Source organism: Lepeophtheirus salmonis, chromosome 5 (assembly GCF_016086655.4).
Source record: "Lepeophtheirus salmonis chromosome 5, UVic_Lsal_1.4, whole genome shotgun sequence".
NCBI classification, from domain to species: domain Eukaryota; kingdom Metazoa; phylum Arthropoda; class Copepoda; order Siphonostomatoida; family Caligidae; genus Lepeophtheirus; species Lepeophtheirus salmonis.
The window spans coordinates 13,092,056-13,114,090 of NC_052135.2; the positions used below are offsets into that span (position 1 = coordinate 13,092,056).

The following is a 22,035-nucleotide window of genomic DNA, read 5'->3' on the forward strand; positions in this document are numbered from 1 at the left end:
TCTTTTTTAAAGCTCTCCTTCTTACTTCATAAATTATTCTCCACTGTTTCACGCAAAGTACTTCTAACTATTATGCCTCTCACAAACAAACTAAACATATTATATAGCTGAAACAGTCAATGTATGTAGGTAGTAAGTGTACTAAAATAAAAAAATGGAGCATACCTGTGAAATTGGAAAAGTCTTCTTACTTTGTGAACACACCTCGTATAGGGTGGAAAAATTCTCAAGCAAGCCCTCATTGTTAATTTCTCTCTTATTCATGAGTACGCTCACTAGTTATTACTTTAAACTTAGATGTTCCCTTCACATGAATTAAATAATAATAATAGTAGCAGTTTTGGAAAATAAAATCATGTTTAGATATTGCACGCATTCTAATTCATATTTTATACAGCTCTAGACATAATATCATTGCGTTTTTATATGATTGAATACAAGAATATGGAGACAAGGTGGATGAAGAAGGAGGGGATCCTAGCCCTTCTATTTGTCAAAGAATAACCAATCATAAAGATTGTTGATCCTTTTGAGCAAAATTGTACTAAAATAAATGGAATCTTTTTCAGGCTATGATTATAATCAAATGCAAGACCTTAAAATGTATTACTCTAATTTGTATCCTCCTCGCCTCTCCCTTCCCTCTTCTTTGTATACATCTAATGTAGAGACGTAGAGATTTGTACATATTTGTTGGCCCACGAGAGGAATTCCCTAGTGAAGGAGAGAGGATTTACTCTGGCTTCTTTTTCAATTATATTTTCTGAATTATGTAGATACACATCTTTGTATGTAGTATGTAAAATATATATTTATTTTGATGGAGTAAATACAGGAAGGAAAGGTGGGGTCGGAAGTTCATTGCCTCACCAATATCAGACTTCTTTTTCTTTCCTTAGTGTGGGCCTATATGTGGGTATATATTTATCAAATTAATAATAACTGTAGGGATATAGTTTTCAAAGGAATGAGACAGAGTCGAAATTTTTTCAAAAAGTGGACCTTATTATTCAATAAGAAATAAATGACCTAATCAAGTATTTATAAGAAACAAATTATAACTAAATTTTAAATAAAACAGGCAAATATTATTCTTATTATAATTTCATCATAGATTTATGATTTACTCGTAAACAATTTTTTTTTTTTTTTGATTTTTTGTGTAGTGAGTGATTTTACAAATGGTTTAATCAAAATGAACGTAGTTTCTTGGAAGAGTTTTAAAGTCTTTCCCTCTTTCTGGTACGGAAGTACGCCTCCAATCACTTCTGGTAAAAGAGTTGCTATGCCTTGGAAGTTGATTTCGACTACTTCGATGATGATTGGCTATGGGCGGTGTAGTCGTAGACTTGGGTTCAAATTCATTCCATGTAGTAGCATTTCGAAGTCGAAGATCTTCTGCTGTGTCATGGAGGTCTTTGGAAATGCTTCGCCTGGTTATTGTTCGTGGATTATGATTGAAGAAATCATCTGCAAATAACTCTGAGGAAATGGATCTTCGAGTCAACAGTTTGGAGAGATTGTCTTTTGTATTGGGATGGGATTGAGTGGAGTCCATTCCATATAGAGATGGTGAAGTTCGACCTTTTGTTTCACTAAGACCTCTTTTTAGGAGTGGAGTAGTTCTTCGGCCATGCAAAAGGTAATTACTACTATCTTCTTCTCTAATATTATCTAAGTCGGCAGATCTGCCTTTTCTCAGCTGGATTGGTTCACAGCCTGAAAGATTAAAAATAAAGAAAATGGGTATATGTATATCATCATCGTTCATTTAGTAAAAAAAGATCATATTCACTACAACACGAAAATAATGTATCAATAAAGTACAATTTATATTAAGATTGAAGGAAAGTAAAAACGGAAAAGATAATTTAAGTTAGTATGCAATTTGAAATATTATGTACTGTATGGCGCAAAGTAATTTTGCCTCATGACCAATTTGTCTCAAGAATGATTCCCCTTGATATATAAATTCCTTGGATTTTTTTAACCAAAATATATATGTGTAAAACTATAAAACGCATTAAACCGTTGGTTTCTTTTGGAAAAATGATGGAATAATGTCCGAAAATTTCAATTCATTATTCATATTAGAAAAGAATCATGGATTGACGAACGAGCATTATATGAGGCAAGAGCACAATTCCATCATTATCCCAACAGAAAAACAAAACATTTAATAGATTTTATAGTAATAAATAATCTACAAAATTCAAAGAGAGCTTGAATTTCATCAAAAAATAAATAAAAACGACGTATAAATCTCATTTATTTATACATTAAGGCGAAATACCCTTGAGGCAAAATGGTTTGAGGCAAACTATCATGAAGCAAAATCGTTTAACATAAAATTACCGGGCACCATATTCTATATAAATTGGCCCCTAAGCTAATGTCCATCAAATAGGTTGCGTTATTTATATCATTCTTACATTCCGAAATTTATTCTTTATATTAAAACTAACAAATATGATTTTCATGCAATGTAAAATTATCTAGTCCAATTATTAAATCCATCACGAATGAATTCACTGGGAATTAGTTAATATTAATTAATTATAAGCTCAATGTACTAAATATATAGTATAATATTTGATTTGGTTAATTACTTAATATTATATTTTTAACATATTTATGTAGGTTCAATATGAGAATGCTTGATTCAGTCATTTATCTTAAGGATTCTGATAATTGTTTAAATATATGCCATTAAAAGCAGTGATACCACATTGTCCAGACATAGGGTAATCAGGGGAGTTACTAACTAGAATGAGAAAGAGGATAGATAATGAATGTTGAATAAAGGGATTTGACTTCCAATACAGAGGCAAGAAATATGTAAAATCTTGTGGTTTGAAGATGGATTAATGAATTAACTAAATAATTAAGAAATCAATCACCTTTTTAGGAAGCTCCATGGTTGTGGATCTACCATAAGTTTCTCTTTTCTTTCTTTCTGCAGCAGCAATGATACTATTAGAAATTAAAGCATGCTTGTTAAGTGGTCCATCACTTTTAGCTCCGCCATAGGGGTAAATAATTCTCCTTTTGTTCAACTCGGAAATAGGAACAGGACAAGAAGGGTTGTCTGAAGAAATGGGTTTATTATGAGCAACAAATGGTTGAGGACAATGAAATGAAACTTTTGATGATGGATTTACTAGGACTTGGCTTGTTAGTTGTTCTTTATCACGAGAAACATTAGAAGAGAACTGACCTTCGCCATTAGATGGTGTATGGAGTGGCATTATTACATCGTCCTGATTACTCAAAGAAGACAATGGAGACAGAACATCACAACTCTCTGAAGCATTGCGGGCTTGGATTTTCTTTAAAAAACGAGATTTTCTTTTCTCTTCTTCCTCAAGCTCCTTCATTTTTGCGTAGATACTATCTTCTTTGGGAGTGTCGTAAAAATCTGGCCTTAAAAACCTTGATACTCTCCGCTGCCGATCTTCCTCTCCGTAAGTTAAATCATTGGAAGGGATCATGATGTCGTTGATCCGTTTAATGGGAGGAGAGGCTGAATAATATTGGTCAAATTTGTCATGACTATTAACTAAATTAATTGGAATAATTCTTTCTGCATTGGGATGAGGTAAATATCCTGGCCTTGAGCGTTGTTTGCTAGTCACCGATACTCCACAAGCAAGATCTAAATTTTCTGAAGGAATGGTACTTGGAAGTGGAGTTTCATCATATGTAGGCCGCTTATTCATCGGTAGCCGTTTAATTGAGTTTCGTAGTGCTGATCTTTCAAGTCGAGCATGCGTGTCTCCAGGGTTTAAAGGATGATTTACAATCCTTTGATTTTGATGCCATGTATTTATATGCTCCTCATGCTCGTCGTGGATTCTTCTTGTCAAACTCTTCACTCGAGTAAGGAGTGTAGAAAACAAATTTTCTGCAGTCATTTCCCTAAATCCATCGTCTTCTAACTCATCTTCGCCATCGGAAGAAAAACTCGACTCTCTCTGAAGAGTAAAGGGTGGCCTTGTTTTTCGTAACCGAAACATTGGAGCTGTTTCAAGGCCGTGTTTTCCCAATGAAATTTGTTTTTGAAGGCCACTTGGATATTGAAAAAAGGAACCATCATCATCTGACATTGATGAATCACTGTAGGCCGTACTCATACGTTTTTTCCTACTTCCCCATCGACGACGAGATAAGCTATTAGTTGGATAGTAATTTCCACATTTATCTTCTATGTTATTAATGATGGAGGGACTCTCTACTTGGACTGGGATGTGATAGATCGTCTTTCCTTCCGCATTTGAAGATTCTTTGATAGTATCTCGCTCTAGAGTTATCGGTACATACTTTTCTTGAGCGTTGGTTTTTATGAAAGGGGATTGGATTTGGGATGGTGTTTGCAGAACTGGGGGAGTTGAAGGAGGGGGGTGCTTTACTTAAGGGTGGTATGGATGTAGAAAGAGTAGGCCTGGATGGCACTGGCGTACCAATAATTTTCAATGAATTTTCAATTACTGGTGAATTAGCAGAAGGAACTGTAGAATTGATGTTTTCATTACTTGTAACTTTCTCCATTCGTTTGAGAACTACATCAGATGCAGATGAGGAATCCTTTCTTGAATCAGATAAATTGTTTGCAATTAAGGGTTTCACTGGAACAACATGCGGCACTTTAGGTGTTTCCTCTACACTTTTGCTGAGTTTTTCCTTCTTCCCAGACTCCAGAAGCTCTAGGGACTCATCTTTTTTTCCCTCCTGTAGACACAACTTTCGGTTGAGTCATTGAATGCATTTTATTTTCAAAGTGTTGAACGGCTTTGGGTTTAGAAAGCTTGGACGGCCTAGGTTTGTTTCCGGAGATTTTATTTTCTTTTGGCTTAATGAATTCGTCTTTTTTGGTCAATAAGCCTATTTTGCTGTTTGTCGTGTCTTCTAATTCAGCAACATCTAAACTATGGGATTTCATTGATGATGTAATGGGTGGCTTTATAGTTTGAATTTGGTTATCATTAGTTATTAGAGGGGGTAGTTCGACTTGAGACTTAGATTTCATATTAGAGGATAAAGAAGCATCCAGGGATTTTGCTTGTCTAAGAATTGGCTTGGCTTGCTCCGTAATATTTTGTTTTATTAAGGGGTTTTCTTGAATGGGTTGTGGGAATGGAGGTGGAGGACTTGTAACGATGGAATTTATCAAAGAAGGCACTTCTTTTTCTACGACTGGCTGTAATTCATCCATAGGAGTAGGTACATGAGGGACTTGAGGAATGGGTTCTTTTATCGTGGTTTCAACTTTTTTAGAAGATTTTTCAGGAAGAATATCAGATGTTTTGATTGGTTCTTGATGAGCCGTATTTGTTTTACTTTCTTTTGTCTGAGTTATTTTGGGTTTACGTGGCTCCTCTGTAGATTGTGACTCCTTTCCTTCGTTATCTTTTGTCACTTTTTTAGTGCTAGAAGTTTTTGACTTTTTTACTTCAGGTGAAAAATTGGGCGTTTCCGTGGGGATGGATTGTTTCTCTTGAATCAAGATAGGAGACGATGAAACATTATTTGCAACTTCTTGTTCCAGTTGTAGCTTTGATTTGGGTTCGATTTGTGCTAATTTAATTTGTTGGAGTAGCGTTTCATTTTCAAGACCTGGTGTGGTTGGGCAAGGTTTTGGTTTAGACCACGTGGATTTTTTGCCATCTTTAGCTAAACTATTGCGTCTATAAATGACAGGCGTTGGTGGCTGTTGAGCTTTTATTTCGAAGACATTTTTAGCATCAGTTACCTTAAGACCAGGGTTGCATCCACCAACAGAGGACTTTCTTGCTGATCGCTTCTCTGTTGGTTCCTTACTATTTTCAAATGTTGTCTTTAGTTCATTCATACCCTTTAATCCAACACCAGCAGATACTATCTTTTTAGGTTTGGGTTGTCCTTTAGCCACATCTGAAGATTTACTTTTAGAAATTACATCACCAATGAAATTGTTCCAGTATTGTGCTGCTTTGATAACTTTAGAATCTCTATTTTCACGTTTTTCGGGCGTGGATACTGATGTTTTTGATGAATGAAGAGAGTCACTGATTTGATCTTTTTCTTGACTACTATCTGGACTCAAAGGAGTCATTTCATCTAGCCCCTGTGTTATCAAGGGCTGCAAATCTACTTTTAGCTTTTCTATTGGTTTTAGGTTTTGCGTTGATGGGGGAGGCGGTGGCGGTGGAGGTGGTGGGGTAGGTGGTGGAGTTGGACTTTTGTCTCTCTTCTCTGTTTGAGCTAATGGCACTGGCTTGATGTCTCTGGGGGGAGTGACCTCCTTGATAGCGGCCTTTGGAATAATAGAGGTTTCCTCCATTTTTCCATTCACCTCATGAATAGTTCTCTCTTTGATAACTTTTGCCTGTGGGATATGAGAGGGAGGTTTAATTTGTTCAACAGTAACTGCACAGGGAGGAGGAGGAATATCAGCTGGAGGTGGCGGCGGTGGAGGTGGAGGTGGTGTAGAAGAAGAAGAAAGAGACGGAGTAAGAGCAGGAGGAATACTGTTGTTATCTATAGATTTATTTGCCTCAGGCTCACATTTAAATCCAATGTTCAATGAAATACTTTCAACAGGAGCCTTTTCTAAATCTAGAATCAATTTTTGTGGGGACTCACTTTCTACACTGTTATTGTCTTCTATTTCGTGAACAGATTCAATCATAACACCAGAATCTGCTTCATTAATCAACGCCATATTTTCTGAAGGGATAGGAGATATACTTTTTCTAGAACTTTCAGATTCTATTAGCTCTATTATTCTCTTTTCTTCTTTTATACGCCCATTACGATCAATGGTATCTTTAATATTCTCTTGAGGTTCTTTTGGAATGTCTTTGGAATTTGTGTGTTCATTCACTTCAGGTTTTTCTTCATTCACAATCTCTTCAATGGATAAAGGTTTTTCCATCTAAATCAAAAGAATTAATCAAAATATCCTATTTCATGTATTGATCATATAATAATTAATATTACCTGTCCGATTTTAGGTTTTTCTTTGATTTTGGGACAAGGGGAGACTCCAAGGAGAAGATCCAATCTTACAGGAGTAAGACTTGCTAAATATTCTGCTTCAGTGAGGCAAGATTCTGAGTAAGTTTCATTCACCCACCAATGAGCACAAATGTCTTCAACTTTAGCTCTCATTTCTGGCTGAACAGTAAGCATTGATCTTATCAAACTTGAGGCTCCTAAAATTGAAAAATATAATACATTAACTCACTTCAGAGAGCTTAATAATATCATGCTAAGATATTTGGATTCAGGAGCAAAAGAGGGAGGATAGATTTATAGCTCCTTTAGTCACAGCTGGAGATGACAAAGGAGACAATAATAGGAAGTAATAAAAAGCAATAATGGATCTTACTTGATGCTTCTTTAGGTTCATAGTAATCTCCAGTTGTAATTTGTCTAACTAGTCTTTTAAAATTAGATCCATCAAACGGCATTGCACCATAAACTAAAGTATAGAGCAAAACTCCCAAAGACCTATTGAATATACATAGGATTACATGTATTATATTATTTATTAAGTCTTACCAACAGTCGACTTCAGGACCTTCATATGGAGATCCTTTCACGATTTCTGGTGAGGCATACAAGGGGCTTCCACAAAATGTATTCAAGAGAGACTCACCTCCAAACACATTAGATAAACCAAAATCAGCAATCTAAGTACATAATAAAAAGATTAGACATAATCTTTGTAACAACAAGGTCTAATTTACTTTTGCTGAGCCATTTTCATCTAATAATATATTTTCAAGTTTGAGATCACGGTGACAAATTTTATGTTTGTGGCAATAGAACACTGCTGTGGCAATTTGCCGAAATATTCTTCTGGCTTCATGCTCTGCCAAGCATTTTTTGTCACTCAAAAAGTCATAGAGCTCTCCTCCATTCGCCATTTCCATAACCAAAACCATTTTTTCCTTGTTTTCAAATACTAGAATAAGAAAAATACAATTCGTTTTTTTCAAAAGGCTAAAAGATGAAAAGAGCAGATTTCTAGAAGAACTACTCCTTTACCTTGACTTACCTTCATAAATGTGAATAATGTTTGGATGTTGAACTGAGGACATTATTTGAATTTCTCTACGTATTCTAATTAGATCGGCCTCCGTCTCTATTTTTGACTTTTTAATGGTTTTGATGGCGACCTAATGAATAATCACATATGGTGAAAAAAATGCCTTGGTAAAAAGAAGTGATATCATATACATTAACAGGGGCATCCGCGGGAGGGGTGTTAGCCCACCGCCCTCCCCCCCAAAAAAATTGATTTTTTCTGGAAAATTTAACATTTAAAACTTAATTTTAATTTTTTTGGCAAAAATTTAATAGTTGAAATTTAATTTTAAAATTTTTTGGCAAAAAAATTAATTGTTGAAACTTGAATGTTGATTTTAATCTGCATATTATCAGACGTAACTTTTATCTTGTAATAATTTTTAAAGAATGGCTCGTACCAAGCAAACTGCCCGTAAATCTACTAGAACAAAGGCTTCTCGGAAGCAATTGGCAATTAAAGCAGGTTTTTAAATCTGCAACTGCCACTGGATGTAAAGTAACCTCATTGTTATCTTCCAGGAACCATAACCTTAAGAGAAATTTGAAGATATCAAAAATTTACTGAATTGTTGATTCGTAAACTTCCATTTGAAAGACTTGCCTTTAGAAATTACTCAAGATTTTAAGACTGACTTGAGATTTCAGTTTATTGTAGTCACGGCTTTACAAGAAGCTTCCAAGGCTTACCTTGTAGGACTGTTTGAATATACGAATTTGTGTACGTTCATGCAAACAGGTTGACAATCATGCCTAAAGACATTCAACTTGTCAGGAGATTTAGAGGCGACCGTGCTTAATTATTAATTAGGTTTTAAATGTTTATAAATATATACAACTTTACATAAAAAAAACTTAATTTTTTGATTTTGTTGCGAAAAAGTTAATTTTCTGTAAATAGCTATAAAAATTTTCTCCAAAAATTTAATTTTTGAAATTTATTTCTAAAAAATTTAATTTTTAGTAAACCGCTGTGTATTTTTAAAAATTAAAAATATGTTTTTATATATTGAACACATCTAGAAAATTGTAAGTTTTTTTTTCTTACTTTAATGTGTCTTAGAGGTGTCCAATAATTAGCCTTTCCCTATGTTTATCGAGTTTTAGCAAAATTATAAGATATTAACCCCAAAACGACAAAAGTGTAATGTACACAGAGAGAGGTAAAGTGAAGGATGTTAAAAGCTGTTTTTACCCTTTCTTGTGTTTCCTTGTTGATACCCAGCTGTACTTTTCCGTAGGTTCCTTGTCCAAGCTTTTTACATATTTCAAAACGATTTTTCAATTTCCTTTTATGATCATTTAATTTGATACCAGAGGAGTTTTCCATCCCTCCCATGATGTTCATGACGTCTTCTGAGTTGACAACCATTTTGGCTATTCTCTTCCCTACCCCTTAACCTCTTTACCTGGAATTAGCAAGATATTTGATGATGAGTTAAAATAGTTTTATTATTCAAGACACATGTACCTATGTGCAATGTGTATATAGGGAGGGGGGCCTTACGCCATTACATTATTTTTAGGATATATATTTTTTTCAATCTTAATTTGGTGTATTACATAATCTCGTAGACCTATTATTACAGTCCTCACCATTCTGCATATTACAAATCCTAGTAGGTATTTGCACATATTTAATTATTAGTATTATAGATCTGTGTGGGTGACGTTCCATTAACTGTCTAACTGCCAGAAGGGCTGTACCCCAAATGAAGGAATTTTTGCTATTTACAAGAAAATTAAATATTTGACTTTTTTTTTCAAAAAATTTTATATTTAAAATTAATTTAATTTTTCAGATATTTTTCCAAACAAAAATAATTTATATGAATAGCTATGGAACTTAGAAATTTAAAAAAAAAAAAAATAATTTTTCAAAATTTAATTTTATGTGAAAAGCTATAGACTTTTAAAAAATTCCAAGAAATCAAATATATGAAATTCAATTTTTAAAAAAGTTTATTTTGCTCTGAATTTTTTCTAAAAAAATTTATTGTTTCTGTGAATATCTATGGATTTAAAAAAAAAAGTATATACTTTTTGTCAATATATTTTTTGAATTTAAAATAAAAATAAAAACTCAAAAAACCAAGGCCCTGCTTATAAGTCATACAGGGAATGATGTCTCAACAGCTGATTCCTGCCCCTCTTTCCAATGCACAAAGTTGCTGCATAGGTGGAGAAAAGTGCCTTAAGGAGTTCATCTCACCGTATTAATTATGCATTATCTGCTCAGGTTCTTTCTTATTACACATAATCAATCTATTTTAAGATTGAAAAGAAGTGATGTCATAGAATTCCTTTATTTGTTATAAAGTGTATATACTGTGTGTATTTTTTATATATATATATATCCCCCCCCCCCTTCTCCTATGTATTGTTCATATTACTTCTTATTCTTTTCTTTCTTTTCTTAGAAGAAAAAGGATTGGGATTTCTAAAAAAGAAATAGAAAACAAAAATAGCCTAGGCCTTAGGAAACATATTTATGTTTCCCTAAGGCCTAGGGCATAAAGAAGTGTATTACTGTACTTCTCACCTACATAAATACATATATCTACTTCACTCTTAGTCATTTCCATTTAATGATGCAAACTCATTGGACACATTGTTTTTGCATCTTGACTATGTGGGAGGGGGATTTGCAAAATATAAATAATCGCTCTAAGGAGTGTCAGCAAAACTCTTTGAACTCTAGAAGCATAAATCGGATTCAATAACAATACTCATAACATTATGTAGAACATTTTTAGGAGACAGTCTACATATGAAGGAATTTGCGTTTCTTTGACAGAAAATACAAGGATGTTTCTTGTAGGAAAATTCCCAAGAAATGGCCTCTCTTCTGGTCATCCATCTACCTCTCTGGGGCTGGATAAATATGGGTATACAAATACATCAAATATCTCCAAAGACATCCTATTAGAACGTTCTTTCGATTTACCTTGAACAATAGTCTTGTATATATTTAGGACTGTGCCTTCTTGCTATCTTCGTCTCCTCCTCCTCTGTGACGATGAATATGATTTCAACGACTCGCAATGATGGTTCCGTGAAAATAGAAGGCTCACACACTGTTTTCTTCATTTATTTTTAGAGTTAAAACACACTGTTATTCTTAAGTAACATTTTAGAGGCTTATTTTAATAGAATTTAGATTAAGGGAAAAATTATTTTTTTATTTCTTCTTCTTCTCCTTTATTTCCCCCCTTCTTCCTCTTCTCCAATTCTCACTTTTAGAAGAAAAAAAACAAAAAAACAACAACTTTCTATTCAATATGCCCCAAAAGAACTCAATGATGGCGGGTTACACAGGTGATGGTGAAGGAGAAAAGGATGAGTATATTTACTTTACTCCTCAGTCTTGAACTGCTTTCATGTGATGAGCTGCTTTCTTTAGGACCGGCGCTTTTCTGCCAACTCGCACACGTATGTCTAATCTAAAAATAAAAAGAATAAAAATGACTTATTTTCATAATTAGTAAGTCACTTCGTAAGAAGCTAGATAGAATTTCGTGCCCTCTCCTACTCACACACGCGCACGCACTCTCTTTCCTTTGACTATTTTTAAGCTTCACAGCATTTTATAAGGCGTAAAAGTGGATACCACTCAATGAATGATAATGTCTTAGGTCACGTGTATACTCGCTATGTCATCGTAACTTTGGACTGTTTATTTATTTCTTGAAAGTTTTGTGCAGAGAGGGAGCTGAGGGTCGAATGATGCTGTTTTCACGGATTATTATGACTATTATTATTATTTTCTACAATTGCCTTAGAAAGTCAGGGGAATTCTGCCTCTTGTTTGCATAATAAATGTAGTATGTACAATTTGTGAGTATATAAGCATTTTGAAACTTTTTTCCCTACATAACCCTTGCAACCTCCGTTTAAACTTATACCATGTAATACATATGGACGGGATTTTTGTTGAGAAAAAATATAGTTGAGCAATTAGAAAAGAAAATAGCCTTGGTGCATGTACTTTTTGTGCTTTTTTGGTGCGTTCATTAATGGATCCTCATGGTGTCTGAAGGAAGAATTATTTCGTGTTTTTAAAATGGATAATAAAATAAGTTAGAGTATTGTATTTAGTATATACAATCAATTATGAAAATCTAGTTTAGAATGGGCATATTAAGAAAAGAAACCGAAAATCAATATGGTAACCCTAACAATTTGAAGAACGTAATAGAGGAGAGAAAGTATAATGCTCATGACGTTCCATTAGATCAGCGTTGACAAGAGAGGAAGGAGAAAAGGATATAAACAAGGACATTTGCTAGAATTAATCCGATGCCGATACTCAATTTTACTTTGAAGTCCAAAAAGGACTTACAATTATAACTCTGCAACAAATCCTCCGGGTTACGCTCCGTCTTTTATGAGCACACACGAATGTTTAATCAGATTTTGAATATAATTGAATCTATTTAGGAAAGGATATTCACTACTACGGAGTTAAATAATGATGACAACTGCCAAGGAATAGAAAATTCCTTCTTTATATTACCAATTACAAATTAACGGGCCAGCTAAAAACACGTCGGATTTACCTCATTGTATAAAATTATAATATTTTCACCTACAAAATGAATGATATAATAGGCAGCAAATGTTAAGAAGGGTCTTAGTTTAAGAATAGTACAAGTCTCACTCCCGCCTTCTCCTCGTGCTCTCTAAAAATCCCATCCCAAGTAATACGTATAAGACCGGAAATACTCTCATCTATGGAATTTCCTTGTGATTTTACTATTTGACTAATAGAAATAAATAGGAGTATGACATAGTTTGAAAATACCTTGTCCATTGACTCAGATAACTGTTGTGACATTTTTTTTTAAAATTCCTATAACCTCTTAAGTTTGTTTTTAATTAAAGCCTCCATCACCTTTCTTCTAAATACTCTTTTTACGTTCGAGTACATGTAAGAAAGACGAAATATGATTTTTACTATATTATCGTTATGTTGTTACAATTGTATGTATTTCTAGAAGGAATGTTCTAAATTCGTTTTTTTTTGTCACAAGACCTGTGATACAACTTAATGTCGGCTCTTCTTTACAAATATAGCACATAAAAGAACCTTTGTTATACAAAATTCAATTCAATACATGCAATACATACATAAAAAATATTTCCTTTACAACTTAACTGAATTAGGATTAATCGTTAATTAATTATTTTGTTTATTAGGGTTGGAATAACGAGAGACACTAATTAAAGGTTTTTTTTAAATAAAAATGAATGAATGATTATTAAACAATTCTATATATGCTGTATAATAGGTAAAAGAGATAAAAATATCAAAAATAGTATCAGAATGGATGAATATTCGTAGAAATACATAAAGTTGAATTCAGAATAATAATAATAATAATCTGGAAATACAATGATTTGTGTGTTTGTGACGTGTGTATGTAATATTGATTGCATGTAGGCCTGAAATGCCCACCTTCCTAGAGGGCATCCTCATATTCATACTCATTGAGTTCAGTCTGTAGCTTTAACACTTCATCTGTCTGTTTTTGAAGTCTCTCCTTGAGCTCATCGATCTCTGATTTATAGTCATTCTCTAGGGATGAATATCTCTCAATTTCATTTCGCTTCATTCGAAGAGTCTCTTGTAGGGATTTCTCCAGTGAATAAAACTTGTCCTTTTCCTTTTTTAAACTATCGGTTTGATTTCTCAATTCATCTTGATACATGTCACGAAGTGTTTCCATTCGATCTGCATACTCTTCTTCCACTTCTTCTCGGAGAGCCTCCATATGCTCCAACTTTGCTCCCAATGCCACTTCTAATCTCTTTTCAAGATTTTTTATTTGTCGGTCGTGCTCCTCTCGAAGTGTGGCTAATTCTTTACTATAGTCTGCCTCCAATTTCTCCTTTTCATGTTCGTACTTCTCCCCCAAAACGTTGGCTTGGCGACGTTCCTTGAAGGCCTGAAATATGTCAATGAGAAAATCGAAATGAGCTACTACAGCTATTCATGCAATAGAAAAAGATCATTTGAAACGTAAATATTGCCTAAATCTTTGTGAGTATAAATAAAAAAGAAAATTACATTGGAGTGCAAATTGTTATAAATCAAAAATTACAAATATTGGTGTTATTGGCTATACATGTTTCATCCTGGAAGTCTTAATATTTTATGTCAAAACTTCAAAACAGAAAATTTAAACTATTTAAATAAATTTATCAGATCCATTTTATAGTAAAAAGTTGGAAAAACCATTATCCATAATGAAAGAATCGGAGAACTAAATATTTCATTTACGACAATTTAGCTCTGATCCCACAAGTAGTGTTTCGGTATGGATATCCTAGACTGGTCATAGACGGTTATATTTTTTGTTGGACCGAATTAGTTTGGTCCAACAAAAAAGCTCTGTCTGGATCGGTCTCATATTTAAATTCGGTCTAGATCAGTCCAAAGGAAAAAATCGGTCTAGTTCGACGTAAAAAAAAGTTCTAGACCGATTTTACAGATAAATTGTTTATGACATGACATCATATGTTTTTCTTTCAAGTACAATGACGTTATACGAAGTTTAAACAAAGATAGCTTATATTAATTTTGATCCTGCAGTCTCTGATGTGTAACCAGTTCTAGAACTGATCGTGTACTTTCGAGATTTTTTTGGAAAAAAAATGAATGAAAGTGTATATAGAAAAAAAGGTCTCTCATAATATATAAGACCGAATCAAAATCGGTCTACAAAGTGAAAAATCGGTCCACTGTCTGGAATCCAAATAGGTATAGAGAGATCACAATAAAAATTATAGTATTCCTTGCATGCTAATAGGTTTCAGTTTGCAAAATCAGCAGAAATAATTAATAAGAGGATTAATATCACATGCCTGTTAAAAATATATACTTTTTTCTAAATATAAATATATGGTCTGCAGGATTATATTTTTAATCGGTGGGGGGGGATTTGGATTCAAATTCCCTATAGCCCAACCCTTGCAGACCCCTGACATACACACGAGGATTTTGACAATTTTCACATCCCTAAGGATCATCATCAAAATGTCCTTCTTTGACTCTTCAATCATATTTATTACATGTACATAATGTGTAATTGCATATTCATGTACATATTTCAAATTTTTTATGCCTATAGGATTGAGGCATTCATTACTTTTTCACCGAACTTCTTCTCTTCTCTATTTCATGTTATATTTATATAATTTATTTATTCATTTCATTTCAAAAATCTGTGTCAAATGTTTCGTACACTCTGAATAGTCTTTCATTTCACCTATATATAAATATTATAAAGTGAATATTTGAAGAAGCACAAAATAGTCCTACATACTATTATTAATAATAAGAACTAATTCATCATTTTACTTCATCATACATTTTATATTCATACAATATATATACATAATATGTATTCATCTGTATGAATTGCTATAAAATTCCTTGTTGATACTTTGTGCCTTTCTCTAGCTCATTGTATATACATTAATCTCCTCATAGGTTTTTTTCCCCTACTGGGCTAAGCATTATATATACCTACATATTAGCCTGTTCCGAAATTATTCAGAAAGGTGCGTTTGAAGGGAAAGGAGAAGAGTCATCTACAAAATTCATCCAGCATGGATTTTCTCATGAATTTTATGGTAGAAAAACCTTCCATAGTTATTCAGAGACTAAATAGCTAAACCCTATATACCACATTTGTACTTGTTTCTCCATTCGTAGCTGAACATGGAGACTCACAATTTTCGCTCATACTTTTGATAGCCTGCAAACTGGTCAAAACAGTTTCTGTGATCCACACTGACCTCACTATTGTTTACCCTCATGCCTGTCCTAGTCGTGCAACCATCTTTCGGTGGGCTGATGAGATCCGTGATGGCACTTTTAAGTTTGAGAAAGGCGTTTCATCAGGACATCCACGGGAGGTCTTAGCAGAGCTTTCCTTACCTCCTGAATCCTGACTGATGATCACCGCTTCAAAATAGTGTGAGTACTCTATTCTATCTTTCAGGCCAACAAGAATGAGTGTGTGAAGTGCTGCTCATAACGCTGAGAAAGGTAGAAACGATAAAAAAGAGTCTCTGCAGCCCGGATCTCAATCTCTGTTCTCCGAACCCGAGGATACTATGCGACATGATTGAGTAATTTTTTTTAAACTTTTTAATGTAATTTCTTATCTTACTGGGGCAATCCCATTCATTTCGGAACAACTTAATATATATTATTTAAACTAACTTAGTAATTTGATTGTTTCAGTTAATATAAACAATATTTTAATCGTAATTAATCAATAATGTTCAACAGCTGTGCTCATTCCTGCTTTGAAATATTTCCATTAATTGATTCAATCTATCAATGTACACTGCACATACATTAGACTGTCCCGTTTTGGGCTAAATATTCCGCCTTAACAAAGACCTGCCCATTAGGATTGTTTGTTTTTCGAATTTCGATTACGGATCGTAAGGACAAGCTGTAATATGATAAGAAAATTACCTATGCAAAATTTCATTTTACTACGATGTTATCTTTAGGTAGCACATCTCGTACAAAGTTTGAAAAAGATAAAAGTTCTTTATTCACTCAATAATGATAAAAATAACGTATTAATCATTGTTTTGCATTGATGAATTATGATCGACATTACTCTCACCTCTAAAAATATTAATAATATTTTTTTTAAAGCTACTCTGTGGAGCAAAAGGAGGAAATTACATAAGAGAAAATGATAGGTCTATAAGCGGATCATCTAATTTTACTAACTTTTTCTTTTTTTTTTGTTCAATAGTACAATTTAAAAATAAAAAAACTTTATAAATCTTTTTTATAGGTTAAAAAAATGTCTATCAAAATTATTCTATGCAAAATAACTAAAAATATCTTCATAATACCTATATTTACTAAGTAAAGAGTTTTTGTCTTTAACCTAAAGATTACCTCGTAGGATAATGCAATTTTGCAAAATTAATTTTCATACCATATCACAACTTTTCTGCAATACCCGTAATCAAAATTCGAAAAAAGTTTAAAAACAAACCGCCCTAATTACCATGGTAAACGTCATTTTAAGAAGTGCTCAATGAGTTAGGGTTTCTCTGTTACAATTTTGCTATATTACTTATATAAATAGGGAAACTGCAAATCATTGAGTAGCACATCATAGACACCTTGAATCATTATTAAAGACAGGGTGCACAATATGTATTGTCAGGGGTGTAAGCAGGGGGAAGGCTAGAGGGGCTGTAGGTATCCCCACCCCCAAATTAAGGATTTCTTGTTTTTTACAAGAAAATGTTCTATTTGAGTTTTTTTTTAAGAATATAATATTAGAATTTTTTTTTTTTTTTAATGTAATATAATTTTTCAATTTTTTTCCAAAATTTTTTTTTTTTTGTGAATAGCTATAGACTTTTGAAATTGTTTTTCCAAAAACTTAATATTTGATTTTTTTAAAATATAATTGTTGGGTTTTTTTTTTCCAAAAAAGAATCATAAAACCAAGCCCCCTGCCCCCAAAAAAATATAGATATAATCCTCTGGACGCCCTTGATTGTATTACTCATAAACCGAATACTAAATAAATATGAAAAGTACAATTTTTGAGACAAGGCATAATCATATTTGGAACTGAACAAAAAGCTTAAAAATGGGCAATTTTGACCCCAAAAAGTTTAAAATGGCCTGAGAGGCTTCAAACTTTAATTAAATCAGGTTTTTTTGATTGCCCCCAATAGAAAAGGTATTTGAGAATGAATGCTACAAACATGAACACAAAAGTGGGACACTCTAAAAATTCTCACAAAGGTCAAGAGATGTAGTCTCTAATCATATGAAGTTTGTTTTGTATTCACTTAGGTAGGCAAATTTGATATACTTAGATATGATTGCAAAACATTACACAGAAGTACTAACCTTTTCATCGCCTTCTTGTGTGGCTAGCTTCCGTGCCTCGATGACTTCATCATCTTTCTTTTGGATGGTTAAAGTTAAAGTTGATATTTGAGATTGATATTGGGATACTTCATTTTGTAGAGATTCGATTTGCTTACTAAACTCCCGAGTTATAGTTCTTTTAATTTCGTCATTGGATTTTCGTAGTTCAGAGCTATGCACTCCATCTAAAGCTGTTTTAAGACTATTGCGCTCTAAACGGAGTTTATCATCCGTTTCTTTACGGAGTTGAATATGTAGCTTTGCGAATTCTTCATCTTTCTTTCTTGTTATTTCATTTGTGGCCTCTCTCAACTTTTTCTCGAATAGTTCTACATCGTACATTGCAGAGCCAGGTGAAGAGACTGAAGTCTTTGGAATAGCTCCTGTGGACTGTGTTGCTCCAGAAGAGGATGCTACAGCACTCTTAAACTTTTTATTGTATTCCGATTCAATTTCATGAAGCTTCCACTCAAAGTCATCAATCATATTTTGTTCAATTTCTGCTGCAATCAATCGATGATACTCTATTTCTTTCTCTGCTGCCTCAAGAAGCTCCTGCCTTTCCTCTACAGCTGTATCCAGAGCCTCTTCCAACTCTTTGATTCTATCTTCATTCTCTGTTGTTGAGGACTCTCGAGCAAATGAAACTACTTTTTTTTGACTTTTTTTCTTCCAGAGATGAACTTAGCTTAGAGTTTTCCTCTTGGGATTCTTTAAGAGCACCCTGGGTTTCAGTAAGGGCTTTGGATAATTCTGAAGTTTTATCTTCAGCCTCCTTTAAACGCACCTTGATTTCCTCAACCTTTTCAATCTTGAGATTTGGATACTCACCGTTAACGGGTTTTGCTTTGGTAGATAGTTCTATGATTAGAGATTTAATCTTGGGAGGTAACTGACCTGTTTCAATCAAACGCTTCAACTCAACCTCCAAAGATGGATGAGATTCAGCCAGAGCTTTTTCCAATTGAGACTCCAATTCCTTTTTAGCCTTATTTGAGTCCGTTTTAAGAGACTCTAATTTGGATTTTAATGTGCTTATTTCGGTCTTGAATTTATTTTGAAGTGTATCCCTTTCCTCTTGGAATTTTCGTGTTTGATTGTTGAGATTCGTCATAGTTTCACTTTTTTCTTTTGTTAGATTATTCAGCTTGGCAATATATTCTGAAATATCCCTTTGGTTTTGCAATTTAAGATCTGATCGTTCTTTATCAAATTCCCTAACTTTGTTGGATATTTCGTTATCTTTCTCCTTGATTCTTTGCTCAAGATCTCTGGTACGCTTCTGTGTCTTATCATTCCCAGATTTACTCTCCTTGAGAAAGCCCTCCAACTTTTTGTTCAATTCCATCTTTTCATTTGTTAGCTTATCAAATTTACTTTGTAGCGTCTTATAACTTTTACCAGCCTCCTCAATTGCCTTCTCAGCTTTATTTTTTTCGGCCTCAAGCCTTCGAGATAAACCCTCGAGTGTGGATACTTTCTTAATGAGACTTTGATTTTCTTGTGAAGCCTTCTGCATAATACCCTCAGATTCTTTTTTGACATTTTCCAGATCTTTGATCTTCTTGCTGTAACTGGATAATTTCTTTTTAAAGTCTTCAATCTTTGATTGCAAATTAGATATTTCTTCATCCTTTGACATTTGCAACTTTTCTTTCTCTTCCGTACTGCTAGAGCAAAGTAATTCTCTTTCTGAATTCAGTTCACGGATCTGTGTTTTGTAGTTTTCAATAGTAGAATTTAAATTGTTGACCTTGGAATTCATTTCGTTTGAGTATTGTTGTTCCATGTTGTTTGATTTACGTTGAACTTGGTTTAGCTTATCTTTCATATCCTTCAGACATTTATTGAGATAATCATTTTCCTTCTCATATTTAGACGTGAGACTCTCAATTTCACTTTGAAGTAAGGAAATTTTATTGGATTTGTCTTCGAGTGTTTTTTCTATTTTCCTTTTATCGGCAGAGATTTGGCTTTCCTTGGAGTTAAATTCCTTGTTCTTAGTTGCTACGTCCTTTTCAAGCTCGAAAATTCTTTTCTCATACTTGTCCTTCTCGTCTTTAAGCTTGGAAGAGGTTAATGAAAGGGATTCAATTTGTTTTTGAAAGTTATCACATTTTCTTCTCGAGTCATTTAAACGATTCTCTGTGTCTTCAACTTCTTTTTCGACACGAGCAATATCTGTTTTGCTAGTGTTTTTGAATTTATTACATTCATTTTGAAGAATCGAATATTTTTTCTGGAGAGATCGATTCTCCTCGTCCTTTTTCTCCAAGTTGGCCTTGAATTCACTAATATAGCTTTGATGTGTGTTGCGATCATCTTCCAGTTGAGTCATTTTCCGTTTACTCTCGATAGCAATTTTCTCAAATTGTATTCTCATTTTTTCTAATTTATCTTCTGCTTCTTTCTTCTCCGTTTCGAGTCTTTGGTGTACACTGTCCCTTTTCGTCTTCTCTGATTTAATTACATTCTTCTTCTCATTCTCAAATTTCTCAATTTTATTCTTTAAATCACGAATCAGACTATTCCTTTCCAACTCTTGTCCTTGATTACTTTTTATTTGACTCTCAAGGCTCTTAATTTTGTCATCTGAGGAGGATTTGAAATTTATAAATTCTAAATGCAATTTGTCATTTTCATTTTGTGATGATTTAATGAGACTTTTTGCGTCTTCAATTTCTTTTAAAAGTCTAACATTACTCTCGGCAATATCCGTTTGAGAACACTCAATTTTCTTAAGATCCCGGTCTTTAGATTCTTTAGCAGCTCGTAGACTCCTGATCTCATTTGATAAAGTCTCAATTTGTGAAGTAGCATCTCGCTTTAGTCTATCACTTTTATGGAGTTCGTCCTTAACTTTGATAAAGTCCTCAGAAATCAAGAGATTTTCTTTTTTGAGTTTTGTGATTTCAATTTTAAGATTGTTTTCTGTTCTCTTAACATCATTTATTTGTTTTGAAAACTCTAAAGTTTGAGATGAACTATTGGTTAATGTCTCTTTTAACTCAGAGGAGAGTGACTCTTTTGACTTGATGGCACAATGAAGCTTCTCTGCAACGATTTCTTTATCACGAATTGAATCACTTAATTGTTTACGTAGTTCGTTATTCTCGCTGGAAATCTGAGATAGACTTGACTTCAATTTGAGGAATTCATTTTGACTGGATGGTGGAGGTGGTGGGGGAGGTTTTTCCGCGGATCTTTCTCTTTCGAGAGCATCAATACGACCATAGAGCTGTACTCTCTCCTGCTCTAGTCTTTCTATTTCCTTCATATCGCTGGATATCTGATTAATGGCGTCATTTCTCTCCTTCATAATGACGGTACACTCCGTTTGTATTTTTTCATGGTCTCTTTTTTGTTTTTCGATTTTTTTAAGGGATTGGCTCCCCTCTTGTGTAATTCGGTCCATCAGATCTCGCTTTTCCCTCTCCGTCTCGATGATTTTCCTTTGCCATTCATTTCTCTCTGACTCGAGTTTGTTCAACTTTGCAGACTGATTTGAACAGACTATGCTTAAATTCTCCTTATCTTTGAGAGCATTTTGAAGGAACACTTTTTGTTGTTCAAACTGTTCAACAGTCGAAGGTCCATGGACTTCACATGAAGAGCCCCGAGAGGAACTTCCATTATTGTTGCCATTGTTATTAAATAGGGGATGTTTTGGAGGTGTTCGCCGAACGGGGTTGAACCGTTCAGCTGAGCTATTTCGAGTCTTTCTTGAGACCATTGGACTGCCTGGAGCTATAGGAGGAGGTACGATAGGTGGTGGAGGGCGGTTTGGAGGAGGCTTAAAATGCTGTCGAGAGGGATTACCATTAGACTCCATAGCGAGAAATGACACTTTTTTTATATAAGAAATAGAAAATCCACAATTTTTACCACATATTTTCACTCTACAAGGGTTTTTTTTGAACGAGAACGATTTTTGAAAAAAGCAGGAATCTAAGAAAATACGACTTGCACTTCTGCCAAGAAATGAAGGGAAAAATATTTTTAACGATGGAAAAAAAATGAAAGCAATATAAAAT

General features: G+C 33.7%; 3 protein-coding genes across 4 annotated transcripts; all 3 read right to left on the reverse strand.

Moving 5' to 3' along the window:
- Window positions 1-1,025: 1,025 nt before the first annotated feature.
- Window positions 1,026-6,322, reverse strand: LOC121117097 (Nuak family kinase 1). Of its 2 annotated transcripts, none has more exons than XM_071888287.1 (2): window positions 3,218-6,322; window positions 1,026-1,719 (listed from the first exon to the last, which is right to left on the reverse strand). In XM_071888287.1, the coding sequence occupies exons 1-2, from the start codon at window positions 4,131-4,133 to the stop codon at window positions 1,187-1,189; spliced, it is 1,449 nt and encodes a 482-aa protein (XP_071744388.1). In that variant the 5' UTR covers window positions 4,134-6,322; the 3' UTR covers window positions 1,026-1,186. The 2 variants fall into 2 exon arrangements, with proteins under 2 accessions (XP_071744388.1, XP_071744389.1); XM_071888288.1 differs by having other exon boundaries at window positions 2,901-4,133.
- On the reverse strand, window positions 2,945-11,791 carry LOC139904708 (uncharacterized). The gene is made up of 9 exons (XM_071888285.1): window positions 11,607-11,791; window positions 11,018-11,513; window positions 9,266-9,479; window positions 8,042-8,162; window positions 7,731-7,948; window positions 7,543-7,673; window positions 7,370-7,491; window positions 6,979-7,193; window positions 2,945-6,913 (listed from the first exon to the last, which is right to left on the reverse strand). Exons 3-9 carry the CDS (start codon window positions 9,440-9,442, stop codon window positions 4,712-4,714), a joined length of 3,186 nt encoding a protein of 1,061 aa, XP_071744386.1. The 5' UTR covers window positions 9,443-9,479; window positions 11,018-11,513; window positions 11,607-11,791; the 3' UTR covers window positions 2,945-4,711.
- A 1,249-nt stretch (window positions 11,792-13,040) lies between these two features.
- On the reverse strand, window positions 13,041-21,981 carry LOC121117179 (uncharacterized). Its single transcript, XM_040711514.2, is given in 3 exon segments — window positions 13,041-14,018; window positions 17,981-18,631; window positions 18,633-21,981. Coding segments are annotated over 3 exon segments (4,338 nt in total). The 5' UTR covers window positions 21,834-21,981; the 3' UTR covers window positions 13,041-13,532.
- Between the last annotated feature and the right edge of the window lie 54 nt (window positions 21,982-22,035).